Source organism: Lithobates pipiens, unplaced genomic scaffold, assembly GCF_037356315.1.
Source record: "Lithobates pipiens isolate NorthernLeopardFrog02 unplaced genomic scaffold, aLitPip1_a1.2 Scaffold_25, whole genome shotgun sequence".
NCBI classification, from domain to species: domain Eukaryota; kingdom Metazoa; phylum Chordata; class Amphibia; order Anura; family Ranidae; genus Lithobates; species Lithobates pipiens.
This window is the reverse complement of record NW_027507787.1, coordinates 20,951,731-20,974,048: the sequence shown is the minus strand read 5'-3', so window position 1 is coordinate 20,974,048 and position 22,318 is coordinate 20,951,731. Positions and strand designations below refer to the sequence as shown.

The 22,318-nt window shown below is 40.6% G+C and overlaps 1 protein-coding gene across 1 annotated transcript in view; it reads left to right on the top strand.

The window, feature by feature from the left end:
• Positions 1-22,318, top strand: part of PCDH15 (protocadherin related 15) — a 1,670,337-nt gene that overhangs the window by 1,290,135 nt on the left and 357,884 nt on the right. The window contains exon 24 of the mRNA XM_077454160.1: positions 18,901-19,041. Within this exon, the coding sequence (XP_077310286.1) occupies positions 18,901-19,041 (141 nt within the window). The remainder of the gene's footprint in view (positions 1-18,900; positions 19,042-22,318) is intronic.

The following is a 22,318-nucleotide window of genomic DNA, read 5'->3' as shown; positions in this document are numbered from 1 at the left end:
AGCCATGAACAAACTCCCCCTGAAAGCCAAACTTAGTCAAGACATCCTCCAAGTATGACCAGAGAACGCTGTCAAAGGCCTTATTTATATCCAGACTCAGCATCAGGACCCCGCGGGAGCCAGCATCCGCATCTTGGATGATATTGGAGGCCAAACGGATATTATCCGTAATTTGTCTTGAGGGTATAAAGCCCGTTTGTTCCGGAGAGACAAGTGAGGTGATGATCGAGGCTAGGCGATCTGCTAAAATTCTCCCAAAAATTTTTAAATCATTGTTGATAACAGAGATAGGTCTAAAATTTTGAGGTTGGGTGAGGTCCTTCCCTGGCTTTGGGATGAGTGACAGACTAGCCAGGAGCATCTCCTCTGGAAAATGCTGCCCCCTTAAGATAAAGTTATAGAGCTTGGTCAGTTTAGGGAGTAGGGAATCCGCAAATTTCTTATAGTAGGTCGCCGAAAAACCGTCGGGACCAGGGGTTTTAGCAGGCTTGAGGGAAGAGACGAGGCCACCTCTTCCATCGTGCAAGGGGGCATTAAGGGTCAGTAGTTGTTCAGGAGATAGGCAGGGGAGCAGTAGGGGGTCTAACCAGGACCGTGGAGGGACTCGGGGAGGGGAACCAGGAGCTGCATACACCTGTTGGTAGAAGGAAGTGAAAATTTGCAATACCTCCCTAGGGTGGGAGGTAAGGTTACCATCCCTGTTCCTTAATTTGTATACATGGGTGGGCTGGGAGTGCTGCTTGAGCTTCCTAGCAAAAGACGTAGAGGCAGCATTGCTGTTTAAGAGGAACCGAGCTTTGGCCCATCTAAGGGATTTTCAGCGTGTTCAGACAAAATAGTGTCCAGGGTCCTCTGCTTGTCATTAATCTGGATTAACACATCCTGGGATGGGGAATGGCTATGTTGATGGTAAAGTTTATGGAGGTCTAAGGTGAGCTGTCGGGCTTCAAGTGCTTTCTGTCTTTTTCTGGTCGTGGAGATCTCTATCAGGTGTCCCCTCATAACCGCCTTATGGGCTGTCCAGAGGGTAGTAGGGGCAATGTCCTCAATGTCGTTTAGTCTAAAGTATTCCGCAAGGCGTTCGGCCAATTGCTCGCGTACGACAGGGTCCGTAAGGAGAGAGTAATTAATGCGCCAGGAATGGTCAGCATAGGGAAGGCCTATATTGGAAAGATCGCAAGAAACGACGTTATGGTCCGACCAGGGGCAAATATGTATGTTAGAGGAGGTAGAGTTCGCAAGCAAAATGGGGGTGCAAAATAGGGAGTCCAAACGTGAGTAAGTGTCGTGGGGGTGGGAGAAAAACGTATATTCCCGGGAGCCTATATTATGCGCCCTCCATACGTCAGAGAGCTGTTGGTCTTTTAGTGCATTCAGAAGAGATCTGGGAAATGCGTTACTGGCCTGTCCGTCACTCGACCTATCTAGCTTTGAATGAGCCACCAGGTTGAAATCCCCCCCTATGAACAGGTGAGAGGAGTGAAATTTTTACAGAACTTGGAAAAAGCTCTTAAAAAAGGTAGCCTGTGCAGAGTTAGGGGCATACACCGAGGCCAGGGTCAGAGACTTGCCCTGTATAGAGCCCTGAACTATAACAAACCTACTATGTGGGTCGATATAAGACTGTTGAACCTGGAACAATACTGTGTTTTTTATAAATATGGCCGCCCCTCTGGTCCTGGACTCATAAGTCGAGTAAAAACATTGTTTGTAGGATTTGTCAAAATAGGAGGGATGGTTATTAGCGGAGAAGTGAGTCTCCTGTAGGAGGAGGATCTCCGCCCCTAAGGACTTGTAAGACCTAAAGGCCTTCCTCCTCTTCCTCCTCTTCTGGGGGGAATTAAATCCCTTGACATTGTGAGTTATAATTTTAAGACCCATGAGGCATCAATAGAAAAAAGTTTACAGGATGAGGAGAGCCCAGTCTAAGAGGGGCGCCCATATGCAACATCAACAACATAACACCAGAGAAGACAGCATCAGTAATAGAGCGGAGAGCAGCAACATCCTCGCTAACAATCATTAAAAGTGCAAAATTAATAGCATGAGTAGAAAAATAAAAGAAAAATGGCATCAAGGCAGTAGAGAAAAAAATAAAGCAAAAACTGAAACTCAGAAAGACCAGTAAGTGAAAGTACTTTAGAAACCAGAAAAACGTGCCTAAAAGCGACACTATACAGTTGTGGGGGGTGGGGGGAGAAAGGCTCCCCTCTACCCAAAGAAAAAAAAATAACCTGGACCCAATGGTCCAAACCTCCAATCCCGCGAGTCCAGCAGCATATCCTCGCAATGAAGGATCTAGGCGATAAAACCCGCCAACAGTCCAGCATCCTGGGCAGCGTGGAGTCCTGGGGGAACCCGCCGGGCTCAGCGGGAATGGAGACAGGGGGGCAGGCCAGTGTGCGGAGCAGAGAAGCGACACCCAAGCCGGAGACTGTCAGCGGCATCTAGCATGTCGGGAGAGACCGTGTAGAGAGCCACCAAGGGTCGGACAAGTTGTCAGGTTCGGCGGTTCCTTCTGGGGGGAGGGGTGGCCCAGATGGCGGAGTGGCGTGGAGTTGATGGCAGTCGTGGTAAAGCGGCGGCTTCTAAAAGGCCCAGCTTGACTAGAAGCTCCTTTCCCTCGGCGGGAGTAAGCACAGTGTAAATCGTGCCGTTTTGCGGGACTTGCAACTTAAATGGGAATCCCCATCTGTAGCGGATCCTTGCAGACTGTAGTACTGTGGTGACCTCTTTCATTCTTCTACGTTTATCCAACGTGGTTGGAGAGATATCTGGGTAGATTTGTATGCGTGCATTCTCTAGACGTAAATTCGGGGTATTCCTCGAAGCCCGCAGCACATCCTCTTTTACCAGGAAGTCCTTTAGGCACAGAACTATGTCTCTTGGGGGTTTCTCGGGGGGTGGAAGGGGGCGCAGGGCCCTGTGGATCCTGTCACAGGCGAAGGCCGTAAGCGGAGCCTCAGGGAGCAACGTGTGGAACAGCTTTTGGACCATAGACAAAAGGTCCGTCACTGACTGGGGGACCCCTCGCACCCTAAGATTATTGCGCCTGTTCCTATTGTCCAAATCTTCAATGTGCGCTTGGAGCTGGGAAACCGTTTCTGATAAGACTTCGTGGTCTTTATGAAGGTCTGTGCAGGCCAAAGAAAGTTCGTCGTGCTTAGTCTCTAGCAAATCCGTTCGAGAGCCCAGGGCCGCAATCTCCAGAGAGAGAGTATTGGTAGACTTGTGCAGCTCCGACTGAAATTTCTGAGCCAGCTTGTCATACATCATTGTAAGGCTCTCATCAAAATCAGCTTTAGTCAAGGGCAAGGAGTACTCACTTTCCACCAGGGAGTGGGCTGGGGAGTTTGCCGCAGCCGGTGGAGGAGTCTGTGCCTGCTTCGCATGGGCACCATCTTGAGCCATCACGCTCCGTTCCCGCGCTCGTAGCAGATAGGTCGTCAGGGATTTCTGAGCCGGTGTGCTACGGCGATGTTTAGGTCCCGGCATACGCTGAGTGTTCCGCCGGGGGTGCGGAGTGAAATCGGGCCAAAAATCTGTGCTGGAAGCCCCGGGGAAGTGCTTGTAGTCTCCGCGCTTCACGGAGCTCTCAGCCTGTGCGTCCTATCTCGTGCGCGCCGGGCATGCGCCCCCGGGAGGCTTCTTTTGACAGACTTTCTTTTAGGGCAGTATGCACCAAATGACAATTGCCCAGAACACAGACTAGTTGCATTCATCCCTGATGGCATACTGCCCTAAATGGAGGTACATCTGGGGCAACCCTGTCCAGCCACAGCAGTTGTCAGTCTTTCATGGTTCGACAGACTTCCAGCAGTGGGGCTGACCAGCACAACTGTGCCCACAGCTAAACACCTGAGCTCCATGCACCTGGGCTAAATGGCAAGTGTACATAGGGCATTAACATTGTCCTTGGTTTCAAGCCCTGACTCTAAGTTGAGGTTTATGGATAAAAAAGTAAGCACTAATAAAAGGAGCACAAAACCAAAGTATAAAAGAGTCCAAATTAATTTATTAGTTTATACAAAAAAATAGCCAGCACATCTCAGTATAAACTAATACAGTAAGTTAGTTTCAACTATTTTATCCTTTGTTCTTGTCCTTTTTGATTTAGTGCATGCTTTTTTCTTGTAACCTGCTGGGTCATTCACATGGAGGGTAGCCTTGTCTATTGTGAGCAGTCTAACCTGAGCCAGTGAGCACTCACATTTTTTTTGTTCTCTCACAACTTTGTATTAACTTACATTGAAGTGCCTCTTGTATGTGTTTTTAGTCATTGGTGCAGAAATAGGTTGGACATATAAATACCACAGGGAAGGGGGCTTTTGACCATTGTGTTTTGGCCATTGCAGGAAAATTATTGGTATTCATTCACCCATCGGAAGTTACTACAATAGTTCTATTCTTTCAGGACCTGGTAGCTGTCATATGATTTTCTTATGCTCCAAATCCACAATGATATCTATGGTGTGTTTTGCCAGAAGGGATTTTCATTTTATTATCAAAACAGCAAAAAAATTACTTTTTATCAGCTCCCAGAACAACACAAAAACAAATTAATGTAAAAGAGAAAACTTTGGATCTCATCATATTTTTTTCTCCACTGTTAAAGATAACATTTAGAACATAGCAGTTAGTTTAGATATTTTAATGTTTTCATTGAGGTATGTTAGCTTGATCTGACGTGTAGTTATTCTTTTGGTTTGGTACATACTTATCCATAGAAGGCTAAAGAGAGGTCCTCCTCAGCCTTATTTAATCTCTGGCTTCCAAGTGCTGCTACAAAGAGTCAGAATGTTGTCCACACAAAGTAAGCAATGTTAATGAGGTGATACTTGCTGTAGTTTGGAATAAGGACATTAAGTGGATGGAAAGATAGCAACGCTGTACGGTGTTTCTCCATTTAGAATATGTACAATAACAGCGATAAAACATTTTTTTATTAGGTTTCTTTAGTTTGTATGAAGGAAGGAGAGGGGGAGGGGGGGAGGGGCTTTAAATGAGGCATGTATAACACATGTTTCCATCCCTAATTCAAGTGAAAATTGGAAAGGTTGGGACTTTAAGATGAGGCTATGGACTTTGTGATTTAGATAAAAATATATATTTATTATTCATAATGAAATGCATGACAACAATCAAATCCAGAACAGAAACCACAAGTAAGAAGGACATTGTAATAAATATAATTTCATAAGTATTTCCAAACACATATGTATGTGCATATATAATACTGACATCAAAGGTACATCACATATATAACAACCTGACGCCACATAGTAGTCTCAATTGGTGGCTTGTACATTCAAGAATTTCATATATATATATACATATCACATTATAGCAGCACTTGCGAAGGGAATAAAAATGTAAATTAAACTAAATAACACCATAGAACCATGATTGAGAGATGAAAAGGTATCCAGAGTTTATAGTGTATTGTAAACATAAGTCTGTATCCCAATTTCCCGACGTGTTTCGTGTAAATAACACTCATCAGGGGTGGATGCTCTAAAAAAGATATGATAAAATATGATTAATCTAGTTATACCTAATTATAACAGAGGGATGCAGGTGAGCCCATCCTGAGTACTTACATAGAATCAGTGCAATAAGGTGAAGCGGGTGTAAAAACCATGGCCAACAAAAATGTCCATCCCAGGAACTGAGGTATATAGTGGGGCTGCATGCTAGCGTGGCGCATACAAAAAGCACCCCCCAACATAAAAATTTGGGTTGCTGGTATTCATGGTGAGACAAGACGCTAAGCCAGTAAAAACTGCCTAAAAGTAAAAATAAAAAGGTGTATAATCAATGTATCAAAATATGACAAAAGATGAGAGAAAAAGAAAAGAAATCATTAAGAATATCTATCTATTGGTAATATTTGGAGACTGAAAACCTGTGTGAATACAAAAAGGAATTATAAATAAAAATATAGTCACATCCAACACATAGTAAAGTATGGTGTGAAAAATTAGTAAGTAGAAAAACACACATCAAAAAATAAATAATTCCGGTTTCTCCAAAGCCAAATGAAAAACAAGTAACTGGCTAATGGCTATGGTGGCCATGGTTTTTTGACCATGGTTTTTACACCCACTTCACCTTATTGCACTGATTCTATATAAGTACTCAGAATAGGCTCATCTGCCCTCCTCTGTTATAATTAGGTATAACTAGATTAATCATATTTTATCATATCCTTTTTAGAGCATCCTCCCCTGATGAGTGTTGTTTACATGAAATGCGTTGGTAAATTTGGGATGCAGACTTATGTTTACAATACACTATCAACTCTGGATACCTTTTTATCTCTCAATCATGGTTCTACGGTGTTCTTTTTATTTCAATTTTTATTCCCTTTGCAAGTGCTGCTATAATGTGATATGTAAATATATATGAAATACTTGAATGTACAAGCCACCAATTGAGACCACTATGTGGCATCAGGTCGTTATATATGTGATACATCCCGGAGCTGGTGGATGTTGGAGACCTTGTGCTCCTCCACATTCCATTTGAGAATGTCCCAGAGATGCTCAAAAGGGTTTATGTCTGCAGACGTGCTTGGCCAGTGCATCACCTTTACCCTCAGCTTCTTTAGCATGGCAGTGGTCGTCTTGGAGATATGTTTGGGGTCATTATGTTGGAATACTGCCCTGCAGCCCAGTCTCCGAAGGGAGGGGATCATGCTCTGCTTCAGTATATCATAGTACATGTTGGAATTCATGTTCCCCTCAATGAACTGTAGCTCCCCAGTGCTGGCAGCACTCATGCAACCCCACACAATGTCCTTCCCACCACCATTCCCACTCTTTTACATTGTAGCAAAATGTAATTTCTTAAGTGTTGTCACATGAAAAGATAAAATAAAATATTTACAAAAATGTGAGAGGTGTACTCACTTTTGTGAGATAATGTATGTAAAATCAGATTCCATTTGACCTACGTATTTAGGAAAACAGCAAAATTCAGTATCCTATAATGTCTGAGCAATAGGCAACTTTCATAATTTTAATGCCTTTAAATGATAAAAGAGGCAATCTGGTTTTTAGATGTTAGTAAATATCATACAACATCGTCCCTCATTGCCAATGGCAAAACTATCACCATAGTTACCCAAGTGGCTTCTTTGGGACCTAAGCAGGAGCAGGACCTGGTTGAGGCCCCAGGGATCAGGAGCAAACTGGGCTATTCAGCATATGGCCTTATAGTTTGTTTGGAATGGCTGCCATTCTGCTTCCTATATTCTGATGGCAGAAAATTTGTTCTAGCACCTGATGCTGGTAACAGATCTCAAAACCAGTGGAGTCCCAGCACAGGGGAGTGGAAATCTATTGCTACTTTCGGTTTCAGTTAATTTCTCCGTGTGCGTTATGATTCCACTATGTAGAGGTCTGAATAAGTTGTGGGAGAAGTAAGGTGAAATCTGGGCTCATCTGAGGTATTGAGGTGTTGTGGAGGAGAGGGGGTTAAAGGGCTGATCTGAGATCTGAAGGAGTTAAGGAGGAAAGGGAGGAATAAGCGGGCTGGTCTGAGGCGGAAGGGGAAGATGATAACAGTTCTGTTGGTAAACATACTGCCAATCGCAAGACATTTTTCCTTGCACTGAGATGGACTTGGGGCATTTTTTTGGGTTCTTCTATGGGCATAGAATCGAGTTCAAGACAATTTTCATCATTGTTTACTATTTCATCTTTGCAGTCTGCTGATCCTGTGTGCAGTTAGATGCCATGTTCTTGTACACCAAGCGATTTAATCACTTGCTTACTGGGCACTTAAACCCCTCTCCTGCCCAGATCAATTTTCAGCTTTCAGCGCTCATGTACTTTGAATAACAATTGCGCGGTCATACAACACTGTACCCAAATTAATTTTTTAGAGCTTTCTTTTAGTGGTATTTAATCACAGCTAGGATTTTTATTTTTGCTATACAAACAAAAGATGGAAAATTTTGAAAAAAAAAATTTGCAGGCAATTTTTCTCCTTCATTGATATGTGCAGATGAGGTGGCACTGGTGGGCACTGATAGGCTGCACTGGTGGGCAATGATAGGCTTTACTGATGGGCACTGATAGGCACAGTTAAGGTGGCACTGGTAGGCACAGATAAGGTGGTACTGATAGGCACATATAAGTCAGCACTGATGGCCACTGATAAGATAGTACTGATGGGCACTGATAGGTACCACTGATAGGTGGCACTGATGGGGGCACTGATGAGCACTGATGTGTAGCACTGTTGAGGCACTGATTGTGGGCACTGATAGGTGCCACTGTGGGCACTGATGGGTGGCACTGTGGGCACTGATGGGCAACACTGTTGCCTATTGCTAGGTGGCACTGGCAGGGGGCACAGGTGGGCACTGAGGATCTGGCGGCAGCTCACTGTGATTGGGACTAATGTCCCTCTCACAGCCACCGGTGATCGTCTTTTTTTATTCTCCACACACTGTCAGTGTGGGAAGGAAAAATAGCCGATTACCGGCTCTGTTTACATCACATGATCAGCTGTCATTGTCTGACAGCTGATCACATGGTAAGGGGTCAGAATGGACCCTTTACTCCGATCTGTGATCCAGCGAGTCTGATGGACTCGTTGATCAGAGTGCGGCGCAGGTCCTCCCTGTAGCCGTTATTCAGCTATAGAGTGGCTCTGAAGTAGTTAACCAACAACTGATGTCAAAGCAATTTTTCCCATACTGACCAATGATACCGGGCATTTTTTAACCCACTGATCAATGTATCTGGATATTTTTTCCCACCAACCATCAAAACAAGGGTGTTTTTTTTTTTTTTTCAATGACCAGCATTGTAAGAGGCACTATGTTATATAATCATAACAGATAAACACTGTACAATGTGCTGCATGTTACATATGCCTGACCAAAGTGATTTGATGTTTACTAAGTAGTCCCCTGATTTAAATTATGTTCTTTTTTAATATGTGATCAGACAGAAATACATGATAGTACAGTTTTTAAAATTATATATTGTCCTGAAATTGAAGTTTGTCTGTAACACCCTTACTTGTGGCACAGATTATATTGCAAAACGTGACAACACTGAAGAAATTACACTTTGCTACAATGTAAAGTAGTGAGTGTACAGCTTGTATAACAGTGTAAATTTGCTGTTCCCGCAAAATAATTCAACACACAGCTATTAATGTAAAGAGGCAATAATTAAATGATGTTCTTTTTTAATATGTGCTCAGACAGAGATACATGATAGTATTTTTTTTTTAAATGATATATTGTCCTAAAGTTTTTGTGTGTCTGGAAAACTCTTACTTGTGGCACAGTAATTACACAGTATATTGCAGGTACAAAGACAGTGACAAACATGCAAAGTGTATACAGTGAGCAATATCAGGCTCTGCTTAACTAATACAGTATATAAATATGTGTATGGATGAAAAAGTGATTTGAGATGAACAACATAGCAAATTTTTTGAGTACTCTGCCCACTGCAAAGAAAAATATATCTTCTTTTACAAGCTGGCCTTAACGTTGTTATGATAATGAGACAGTTGAGTTGATTTACTAAAATTGGAGAGTGCCAAATCTGGTCCAGCTGTGTATGGTAGCCAATCATCTTCCAACTTCAGCGTGTTCAAATAATCTTTGACAAAATAAACCTGATTGCTGATTAGTTTCTATGCAACCGATTTTTCACTCTTCAGATTTATTACATCAACCCCCTGTCAATGTATCCCTTATTACCAAGATGTCAGTGGCTCTTTATATGGGTGATAGGATATCCTTAAATAATATCCTTTTGAGAAGGGGGACATTAAAACTTTTGCTATGGGGTATTTTTAGTTATGCCCCTGCATTGCATTTCCTTAATAGTTGGAGTAAAATAATCAACATATTAGTAAACTGCCCATGGGGCACTTGTATGGTAGGAAACATATATATATACACACACACACACACACACACACACACACACACACACACACACACACACACACACACTGTTTATTGGCATATAACACTCACTTTTTCACAATAAAAATCAGGTACAAATAGCAGGTGCGTGTTATACGCCAATACTTAAATTTTTAGCTGCCTCGGAGGGGACAAGGAGAGGGGCGTGACGTGCGCCATCAAATTACATACAGTGAGAATCTCCTGTTTACTTGGCGGCCTCTCTAATAGGAAGTTCCGTCTCCTGGGCCGCCATTGGACCACTGTTCTGTCTATCATAGGAAATTCTCAGTGAATGTAATCTGTCAGCGCTAGTCCTGCTCCCCTGCCTATCCCCTCTAGGCTGCAGATCGGGCTGCACTGATGGCAATGGTGAGGGTGCTGCATTGGTGGCAATGGTGAGGGTGCTGCATTGATGGCAGTGGTGAGGCTGCATTTAGGTGGACTGATGGGGCTGCATTGATAGCAATGGTGAGGCTGCAGATGGGCACTGACCCTTATTTTGCTTCAAAGTTCCTTATTTAAAATTTAAGTTTTTCTCCTGAAACTGCCCTCTTAAAACTAATGTGTGTATTATACGCCTCTGCGTGTTATACGCTGATAAATACGGTTTATATATATATAGATATATATATATATATATATATATATATATATATATATATATATATATATATATATATATATATATATATATATATATATATATATATATATATTCCCCCTGCTGGGCACAGATAGAAATACAATGTTGGCTTCTCTTGCTCTCCTCTACTCTAAACTAAAAATAAAAAGTATTGCCCTTACATGCATTTTAACTGCATGCATGTTGCTTCAGTCCATCCAACAAGTTTGATTACTATCAGCAATGCAAACAATGGTAGATAACTTCCGGTCTGTAGTAAACATTTTTCTCTAGCAAAGATCCTATTAATTAAAATTAAGTTATTGATGCAGAAAGATCCATCAGTTTTCTTACTCTTTACTTACTGATGTCACGGTGTGCAAAAAAATATCACTTATGTATGTATCATTTTCTGAATCTGAATCTGAACTTTGAATATTTATGAAAAGGTCTGCTGCTTGTTCTTTTCTGCATCATCTATTTTCAGTCATCAGAGGATTTTAAATTATAATCAAGAGAATGAAGAATTGTAAACAAAGCACAAGTTTAACTTTTCTAATTTATGAAACAGAAATAACTCTTGAGTAGTTTTAGTAAAATTTTGAAAAAGTGCTCAGCCTGCTTCAAGCTGAAGTTTTGTGGACACTGCATGCTGATCTTCAATTTCACTTTTTATGGCTTGTATAGAAGTGACTAGCACTCCACATACATACTACCCTTAAGACTGACATGAACAATAGTATTAGATGATTCAAACAGTGACACCATTAATAGAACATGTTCTTGCATCTATTCATGCAGCAGTGCATCCATGTTCAGCCCTGCTTTCAAGAGCAGAGTTTTGGGTAAAAAAATAAACAGTGCCCCAAAACACCTCTGGCACTGAACCCCTCTCAGCAACAAGCATTCTCACGAACATCTGAAGAGTATACAGTAATCTATATCTGCACTTCAAATCTTCAATCAAATTGTCCCCAGTAGGCACACTAGATTTCTCTTTCAAGTTCTGCTTTGTAGCATTAAGCTGAAAAATATCTACACTATGAGCTTTAGAAATACAGGTGATAAATATTGTAAAAGATATATACGAGTGTACTCTACATTATTATTTGTATCCCTAGGAATGATCCTTGCTGTGATCCTCTGGCTGTAAAATGTGTAAAACATTATGCCTAACAAAACCATGAGATTCACGCTGTTCACATCTAAACAGTTTCAGAGCTGCTTGTACATGCATTTTTAATGTGCGTCAAAGTACATTTTCACAGTCAAATTTTGTAAATAAACAAAACGCAAGATGCATTCCTTTTGCTTTCTACCTTAATTTCAATTGGCATCAGCTCATATGGTAGCCTAGGCAAACTACAGCATAAGCAATTTAAAGAAAAAACCCATTGCATTGCACAACCCTGCAGTGTTGTGAGCTACCTTTACTGACCTATAGTGTTTGCTACCCCAACTCTTCATATTACTGATATGTGCTTGTTGTACCATGTACTTGTATGAGAAAATATCCTGTTCTCTTTGTATTGCTTCCTTTATGTGAAATCGCTGTTGTTCCTGCTAGTCCCCTGCCTTTCATATTAAAAACTGACCACACTAAGCACAAGATCACACCATGGTCAGTTCTCTAGCTATGCTGGGAACTCATGATCACAATGGTCCTGGCATACACTCGCTGCACAGCCATTCACTGGCAAGCTCAGTGTACTGCTGCTTCTACTCCCCCAGCTCTTATGCAGCTGAGAACAGAGGGTATTTATAATGTTTTTTTTTAGATTTATATAAAAAAAAATGTTTGCCTTTCATTTCCATTGTAAACTGAGTGGATTGTTTTACATGGTGATCATTTACAATCACTTTAATTTTACCAGTGTCCTGTGGTTTAATTGAAATTGGGAAATATGTTTTTTTTTTGTAGGAAATCACCCATAGAAATGAAGAGTACAATAATAATGATCTATGTGAACTCTTCAGAACAGTAATAGAGGGCCTACTACTAAGAAAAGCTAGGGTTGGTGGCCCCAAAACAAGACTGTAGAAAGACAGATATGCTGAAGATATAGAGGCTAGAGATGCCTTGTACTGTATGCTTTGGAACAGACTCCATTGCTTATTTATTGACTGTCCAAGTGTCCATCAGACAAACACATTTTAAGTTGATAGTGCTTTATTTAACATTGTGTACTGCAGCTGGAGAGACCACCCACTTATGTGGTGTTTATCCTGAGCCCACCAATGGGTTAAAATGCCCTAAATGAGGCAGCAGTTGAGCTCTTGCTAAAGCACATGGACAGATTTTCATTTTTCGTTCAACCAGTGGCTTGAATGAAAAAAAAAAAAACAAACTGACAAATTCCCACATTCACACAAGTGATTTGGATACAGGAATCTCCCCCGCCGCACTATTGCATTCTGACAGCATTGACTCCACCTGTCATAATACATCAATCAGCGTTACTGCCGTTGGCTGCAGTGGCTAAACAAATACTGGTTTTCCAGCAGTACCCCTCGATAGAAGCCGATCTAATGACAGCCTTCAGTTGAACAGACAAGGGTACACATGTTCAGCAGGAACAAGCTAAATTTTGATACGTGTATACCCAGCTTTTAGTTAATGTACAAAGGAACAGTTTTTTTTTTCAAATTACACCCACAACTACTCTAAGCATGATTTTCAAGACAAACACAAATATTTAGGTTAAAACAACGCCTTAAATTCCAGTCATCCCAGATTTCCCATGTTTGATTTTTTTGCAACCGTAAACAATAATGTAAAGATTTAAATTAATATTTAGTATAGCATCCTATACCGATCCGGTTTCGGAGAAAAATCTATAGGGAGCTATACCATTACTATTAAATGTGTCTATGGTTACTGGACATCACCTGATGACATTAAAATGCTCTTTGAAAGAATAAAGAATGACATTACAGCTGTATCTGGCCTCTAAAACATTTATGCTTATCAGGCTTATCTTTGATTTAGCATAATAAAATCTGAAAGCCCTGGTTGCTTTGATTTAACATATGTTTGAAGTGGACTAAGAAGAAAAAGACATTTCCAGCACTATGAAATAATGAAATGTCTTGTCTTGTAATATATTGATTATCTTATAGGATAGATCAAATACCCCTAGGATGTATGTGTTAGATAGTGGCATCCAGACTTTATTTATTCTCATTTAATTGACATTACAGTAGACATTAAAAAAAAAAAAAATATATATATATATATATATATATATATATATATATAAATATATATATATATATATATATATATATATATATATTTTTTTTTTTTTTTGAAATTCGTTTTACTGGCCACATTTTCAGGATTTAAAAGTACAACTCATTTTCTTCTAAAACATTGTCAAGTATAGTGAAGTGAGCTTATCCAAATGCCTCATATTAATATCCAACAATGATGTCTCTACTGTTCTCTGAAAATGAAGCGATAGAAGAGACATGATTAATGATACTAATATTTCTATGACAACCTTTGTTAGCTCTTTCTTATGACCAGCTACAATGTGTTGATAGCTTTATACTGGCAGTTCCATAATATGAGAACATTAGTTTTTGGCAGTGTATCTGCAAAATGTTAAGCTATGCAGCATACGTTATGCTTCAGACATACCTTTTCTGCCATCTAGGCAGACATTCATCAAAAAAGTCTTACAAAGTAACAAAAGGTTACTGAACAGTGTGTGACTTTCAAAAACCATTAGTCTTTTTCAGTGTTAAAAATTCCACTTTGGAAAACTCCAAATTTTCTTGGCAAAGCTGGCAGGGAATTTTTCAGTTTATCTACTTACTATTTCATAAGTATAAAATATAAAAATAATGTACTGTATATGAGATTCAAATATTGACTTTACTTAAATATACGGTAAAACACCACCACTAATTAATGCATTTATGTATACATACAGTATACAACATATGTTAAAAAAAAGCATTAGAGAAAGGAGTTACGCACTCACTTAAAAATGCTCCTTAAAAGTGCTAATCTATAAAGCCGTCCAGGTCTTAACGGGATTGTAAAGTCTGATGGTTTTTCACCTTATTGCATTCTATGTTTGTTTCAAACACCCCCAGAGCCTCCCCTTTTTCTTACATGAGCCCATCTGTTCCAGCGATGTGCTTGAGCCCAGCCGCTCTAGCCACTGTCTCAGTCCTCATTGGATAGGTGGATGCTGCGGGAGCCATCAAATCCAGTGACATGGGAGCTGGGAGGGGGGGCGCGAATTCCACTGTCTGTGTCAATATATGCAGCAGCGGGACTCGGTAGCATACCCGCATGGGTGCCCTTGTGGAAATCGGTTCTCCGTGGGGGCACCCAATGAAGGAGAGGAGCCAGGAGTGCCAGTGGGGCACTCAGAAGAGGAGGATCAGGGTTGCTCTGTGTAAAACCCTTGCACAGAGAAGGTAAGTATAGCATGTTTGTGTGCACACCCTCTTATAACTGGAGATGTAGCTGTGTTCAGAATTAAGCAATCACATTCAAACTCATGTTAAAGAGGAGTCAGTGCACACATTCCCTCATTTAAAATGTATCTGATTAACCCCACATTATGTTCAGCTGTTCTAGTAGGTCTTTCCTGACATTTTCTTAGTCACATCCTACAGCAAAAGTCATGGTCCACAGAGAGCTGCCAAAGTATCAGAGGGATCTCATTGTTAAAAAGGTTTCAGTCAGGAAAATGGTACAAAAGGGGTATAATAGAAAAGCGTATCATTTCTAAGGCATTAGATATACCTTGGAACACAGTGAAGAGAGTCATCAAGTGGAGAAAATATGGCACAACAGTGACATTACCAAGAACTGGACATCCCTCTAAAATTGATGAAAAGAAAGCTAGTCAAGGAGGCTGCCAAGAGGCCTACGGCAGCATTAAAGGAGATGCAGGAATATCTGGCAAGTGCTGGCTGTGTGGTACATGTGACAACAATCTCCCATATTCTTTATATGTCTGGGCTATGGGGTAGAGTAGCAAGATGGAAGACGTTTCTTACAAAGAAAAACATCCAAGCCCAGCTAAATTTTGCCTCCGCCCCCTACACACACACACACACACACACACACACACACACACACACACACACACACACACACACCAGAATACCAATCTGATAGATCCAGGGTGCATGCTTCTATCTTTATCACTGAAGTGCCATGCGTGTGTTGATCCCTTGCTAAACTGATATACACCCTGCCCTCCAGAACCACATGGAGGTGGTGTTTATTATCACAAAACTAGTACTGACTTGCACTAAGCCCTTTACACCCCAGGTGCTAGTATGGAAATGTTAGGTGGGGTTTATATAAAGCACACCTACTCACCATAGGGGTTGAGTGGGGTGCACCCTTCCCTTGTGAATTGGAGCCCTGATGATTTTACCACAGTGCATAAAATATTTGCAGAAAAATTAAAACAATAAAGTGGCATGGTGAGTCTCATGTCATAAAGCTGTAAAAGGTTAAATTAATAATGTTAGCAAAAGTTGGTGAATAGTGGGGGCTCATAATACATCAAGTGAATCAATAAGGACATATAGTTTAATAGAGATGTAATAAAAATGCAAGTCATGAGGGTAAGGGGTTAGTCAGTGGCAGCAAATCAGAAGCACTAAACGTTGTTCCATTTAGATGGGTAGCCTCTACGGAGGTATACCGGGTTTTTGAAGGGAAGGGAATTGTTGACCATTTGGGATCAAGAGGAACAGGATAGCCCTTGTGATTATATATACATTTAGTGGCTTGGAGAAAAAAAGTCTTGCATAACAAAACACTCCCAGAACACCCGGAACACATGATAAAATGTGGCGTCAGCGTGAAGGAACTAATAAAGATATACCACAATTTTAGTCATTATTTTTAAGCTGTATACTGTACTTTATAATGCAAACTGCACATAACCGCACTGAACAATGATCGCTGCTTAGTTGCATCACTCATAGCAATCAGATATTGTTATTTCTCCTCTCTATTTCTCCTCTCTGACTACAGACAATTGTTAACTAATGTCCCGTTATGAGTGCCTACCCTTTGCACATCATCTTTGCTCTGATTCTGTTAAAGTGGATGTAAATCCTCACATATACCCAGTGAAGGGAACAGCCTCAGATGATACACAGAGATGAAATGAATCTCCCTACATACATGTTACATGTATATCTGCTCTCTTTCCATTTCTACACTCTTTAGAAAGTTCACATCGTGTTAGAAATCTTTTTTCCTCTTCCAGCAGTGGGTGTGGATACTGGGCATACGCTGTGTTAGAGCTGATTGTAGGAAAGGCACACACCCCCACTCTACAAATGCAGAGGAACAAGGGAACACGCATATCTGTACTGTGAATAGACAAGCTCTCTGCTTATCCATCTGTAAACACCATCCCTCACAAAAAATTTCTAGCTGCTGTTATTTTGTGTGAAAGAAAACTTGTCAGAAGTGACTCTACTGATAACAGTAGAACGCAGCAGCAGAAAGACACGGCACTCAGAGCTTTGGGGAGAGATAAGTAAGCACTACAGATATATTTACCCAGGTCAGATTTTAAAAAATGGGGTTTACAACCACTTTAAATTAGCCTTTCAATATTTTCTGTTTTATTAAATAAAGTGACTAGAAAATATCAGCACTTGTATGCCAATATCCTAATGCTGTTTAGGTATCAACAGATATTGTACTTCGTTCACAGAAGGAATGATTTTGTTTGGCTTCTGGGGAATTCTATGCTTTGTATATGAGCATTGTTCTTTTCTTTGCCTTTACCTAAAGCCTAAAATAAGATATATTTATTTATTTTGTTTACTAATGAATATTTCAAATCTATGGGGTCTTAAAAGGTTTAAAAAACAATAAAATATCCAAAACTTACAAAAACTCCCTCCAGGTCCCAAAAAAGACATAGGCCATCATGTACTGTAAGCCCCTGTACACACGGTCGGAGATTTCCACAACCAAATCCGTAGGATTTTGCCCATCAGATTTTGTCCGTCGGATCTTGTCCGAAACTGTTGCATACACACGGTCGGACAAAGTTGGCGAAAAAATCCGATCTTTCAGAACGTGATGACCTAATTTCGTTACGATGGGACTACATTCAGGCTAGTAGCCAATATCTTTGATGTAGGAATTTGATCTGAGCATGTGTGGCACTTGGTCCGATGAAAATTCTCTACACATGATCGGAGTATGTCCGATCGGCCCAGTTGGTCGGGAAATATTTCCAACATGTTGGAAAATTGGGTCCGACGGATATTCCGACGGAATCAGTCCGATGCATACTACACACAGTCGGATTATCCGACGATACGGTCCGATAGGACACATTCCGACGGATTCTCCGACCGTGTGTACAAGGGCTAAGTCTAGTATGAGTAAGCTCGCAGGAACAGGGCCCTCCTAACCCTCTTGTATTGAATTGTATTGTTGCTGTATTGTCTCCCTTTATATTGTGAAGTGCTGTGCAGACTGTTGGCACTATATAAATACTGTATAATAATAATAATAATAGTACGATTGGAAGCTCCTAGCAAGTAGTCATAAAAATATAAAAAAATAAAGAAACTTGTTATGGGTTCAAGACCAAACCATCACAGAACTGGGTCTCTATAAAACGTATCCCAAAAATCTAGACCAATGCATCATGAAAAATAACTTTATTGTACATGCAACACATAGATAATAATAAAATCAATCATAGACCCCAAACCACCCTGTCAATATTGCACAATTATTTCTCATTCATCCTTGAACTTGTAAATTGTGTACAGACAGATCCCGTATACTGTGTAATTGGCTATGAGCAGAGGGGATGTGCATAAAGCCCCTAATATGATCCTTCCGGAAAACTAGGAATGATAATATATGTTCTACTTGTATCAGTAGCTGGAAAATAATATATGAATGCAAGAGTTCTCTTATAATACTTATACTAGTAAACTAGTAAAATACTTAAACTTATAATAGTATTATATCTAATGCATAATCAAGTATTTATTCCTACTTCTGGGCAACAAGATTTGAGACCTGAACATATGTGGCTGGGTACAGAGTCATGTGCAGGAGTAACAGGCAGCTATCAATGAAAAGTCCATAGAACTTTTTTCCACAGCGTGGTCTAGAGGAGGACTCCAAGCTTGAGACTGAAATTATATGCCCCAACTTTAGTCACACACTGTTCAGAGATTTTGAGACCCGGAGGGTGTTTTTTTTTTTTAATTATAAAAAACACTAAATTATACACACCTGTTTAATCTTTATTAATTCAGAACTCTAGTGAATATATGCCCTAACATGACATGTTTCTTTTCTCCAAAGGGTACACCAGCAAGTTACGTCAGATATAAAGTAGATGTTACCCAATTTCCATACAGCGCCAGCATATTTGACGTGGAAGAAAAAACTGGTCGTGTCATAACAAGGGTCAATCTTAATGAAGATCCTAGCACCATATTCAGGGTAAGTAATATTTTTCAATGTTATCTGTGTAGTTTTAGTGCCTTCACAAAATGCTAGTTATCTTACTCCCACTGTGAGTTCCCCCCCCCCCATATCCAGGGCATGCCTTAGATATTATCTGCATGTTCATTTGGTGTCATTGGTCTAGACATTATTTATTTCTACTGCATCAATTGCTGGTGAGGGCTTGGTGTGTGTTACCTCCTAGAAAACCACAATAAGCCAGGCATGCATGAGTTCTAAAATGTACTGTTTTTGTTCTAAGATAAGAGAAATCGACCTGTTGTTTTAGCACATTATAGGAAAGCTATGTCCAGTCACTAACTATATGTATATATATATATATATATATATATATATATATATATATATATATATATATACACACACACACCACATACAGTACATATATGAACATAAGGATGTATACCTTAAAGATACATCCAAGAATACTTTATTGAATGCCCCTCTATTTGCTTCAGTATGAATTACAACTCATTGTTTTACAGTGTATTGCGTTCTTGATGAGAAAATTAGTATGTTGTCACATTTGCTTTTTAATGGCTATAATCACTTTTTTGCTTCTCTGCTTTCAAAACAAAATGTCAGATAAAGTCAACATTTCACATAAGTAATTAAAAATTGGGAAAACAAAATTATATTTTTTTAGATAGATGAGAACACATGCAAATGGACCTCTCTAGCAAAATAATTAAGTGTAATGGACCTAGTGGCTGTCATTAACTGACTCATGGTAAAAGTGCTAGTTCCAAGGCAAAACACTGTATAGCACAGCATGCCAAACTAAAAAAGTATTATTTAGTACTGACATTTTGCTGTTAGTATGAGCTATGCCCCCTCCCCTTCCCAGATTTTTGAGACCTTTTGCAACAAACCATACTTGCTAGTATGACTGTACATGTCTAAACCAACACTTAATGTAAAACTACCAAATGTAATACTATTTTATATACATTGTTAAGCTTTTGCTTATATTTTTTAATGCTAAGTTTTGCTGCGTTTCTACATTGTGACTTTTAAAAATGTCCTAATACTGTATATACTCGAGTATAGGCCAAACTGAATATAAGCAGAGGCACTTAATTTTACCACAAAAAACTTGGAAAACGTATTGGCTCGAGTATAAGCCTAGGTTGGGAGATGCAGCCTGCCAGTGCCCATCAGGTACAGCCTGCCAGAGCCCATCATGTACAGCCTACCAGTGCCCATCATATACAGCCTACCAGTGCCCATCATATACAGCCTACCAGTGCCTATCATGTACAGCCTACCAGTGCCTATCATGTACAGCCTACCAGTGCCCATAATGTACAGCCTGCCAGTGCCCATCATATACAGCCTACCAGTGCCCATCATATACAGCCTACCAGTGCCCATCATATACAGCCCACCAGTGCCCATAATGTACAGCCTACCAGTGCCCAACAGGTACAGCCTGCCAGTGCCTGGTAATGTGATGTCACGTTGTGTGTCAGAGCTGGATTGGCATCGCCGTGCAACCGCTGTAATGATGTCCTGCCTCCTATGACACACGGCCCAATGATTCCTAGCATTGGATCAGTGTACTGTCTATCAGAAGAGGTAGTCTAGGAGGCAGGGCATTGTTACAGTGGCTGCACGGCAATTCAGATCTCTGACACACAGCATGAGATCACACTGCGGGATTGTCCGCCCCCTTTTCAGCTCCATTTTCTGTAGTTTTTTAAGTCAATCGAGTATAAGCTGGGGGGGGGGGGGGTTCAGCATAACAAAATGTGCTGAAAAACTCGGCTTATACTCGAGTATATATGGTATAAACACACACACAAAAAATAGCTTTTTAGGTAATTTTATTCAATGCATGGATATTTTTTGTCGTGTCATTGTTATTATAAACTCTTTTTGTAATACATCACTACATGATATATGGAACGGGGCATAAAAGTGCTGTATAATGTTGCTTAAATATGGCTCTATTTAATTTGTAATCTGTGTGTGTAGGTGAATTACGTCTGCTACACCTGAAAAACCCTGAATACCACGAATGAAAAGTGATTGATAGTGTAAAGGAGCTCTGATTCTATGTAAAGGGTGGAAAACCCACAGTGATATCAAATATAATGCACAAAAATGTTGCCCAATGTGAACACAATGGGTCGATTGGAAATAAGTGTGTGGCCTATATTGACCTGTAACACATGTAGATAAGCAGCATTTCTTAAAATTGCATGTGCATAATTGAAAAATATAAACAATGCAATTCAAACACAATGTGTATATAATCTAAAAAAAAAAAACTGACAAGAGCGTAAATATATATCAGCAGTCTCTCTCAGGTTCCAAATAGTCTATGTGAAAGCAAATCAAATTCAGCAGAATGAATGGGCTGAATTGAAAACATATCCAATTATCTTGTGAGTCCCAAATCGAACAGATGCTGATCCCAAGGTGTGTGGACTCTTTAGTATGAAGACACCACCATGCTCAAAAGTAATACAATTGGCTGCTTACCAGACCCACATAGGTCACAAGTGTGTGTACTGATCCATAGCTTAGGGATGCATTCCTCTGTCCGCCAAATCTCAGAGATTCACAATGGACAACAGCTCCCAGCAGACCCGGATTAGTAAGCACAGACGCTCATCAGCGGCTGATAAAATGTATTCCTCTATCCTCAAAGCGCTCAAGTGGATCCCCGGTTATTAGCTTATGATGAATGATAAAAAATTGTCATTATATAGGGGGGCGTGGCTTGCCGCGAGTGAAGATGGCAGCATAACTCCTGAGCTCCCTCACACCGCAGCTCTTAATCAGCCATAAGAGAGACAAATTTAGCTATTCTCACCCACTCGGATGATGGGTACAGCTTCCAGGGGCTCTTCTACCTCCAGATCGAGATCTCCGAGGGAACAACGCAGCCGAGGATCGCAAAATATCTCGGATCTATTCGGGGCCCAGAGATCCAATATGGCGACGACCTCCCCGGCTCCCTCACAAGATGGGATAACTCTAACCCCCACACCCGCACCTCCGGCTACTTCTTCAACCCCTCAGACGGCCTTGCAATCACCAAGCTTACAGGACTTACGTACAGTAGCTGCCGATATCAAGGATACCCTTTTCGCAGCTATCACGGACCTCCGGCATGAAATCCAAGCCATAGCGGGAAGAGTGCTTGAGGTGGAGAAGAAAACCGCCATACACCAAACATCAATCACCACGATGCACCGCGCCATTGACACTCACACGGCGCAACTCAGGGATGTCCAGCGACACG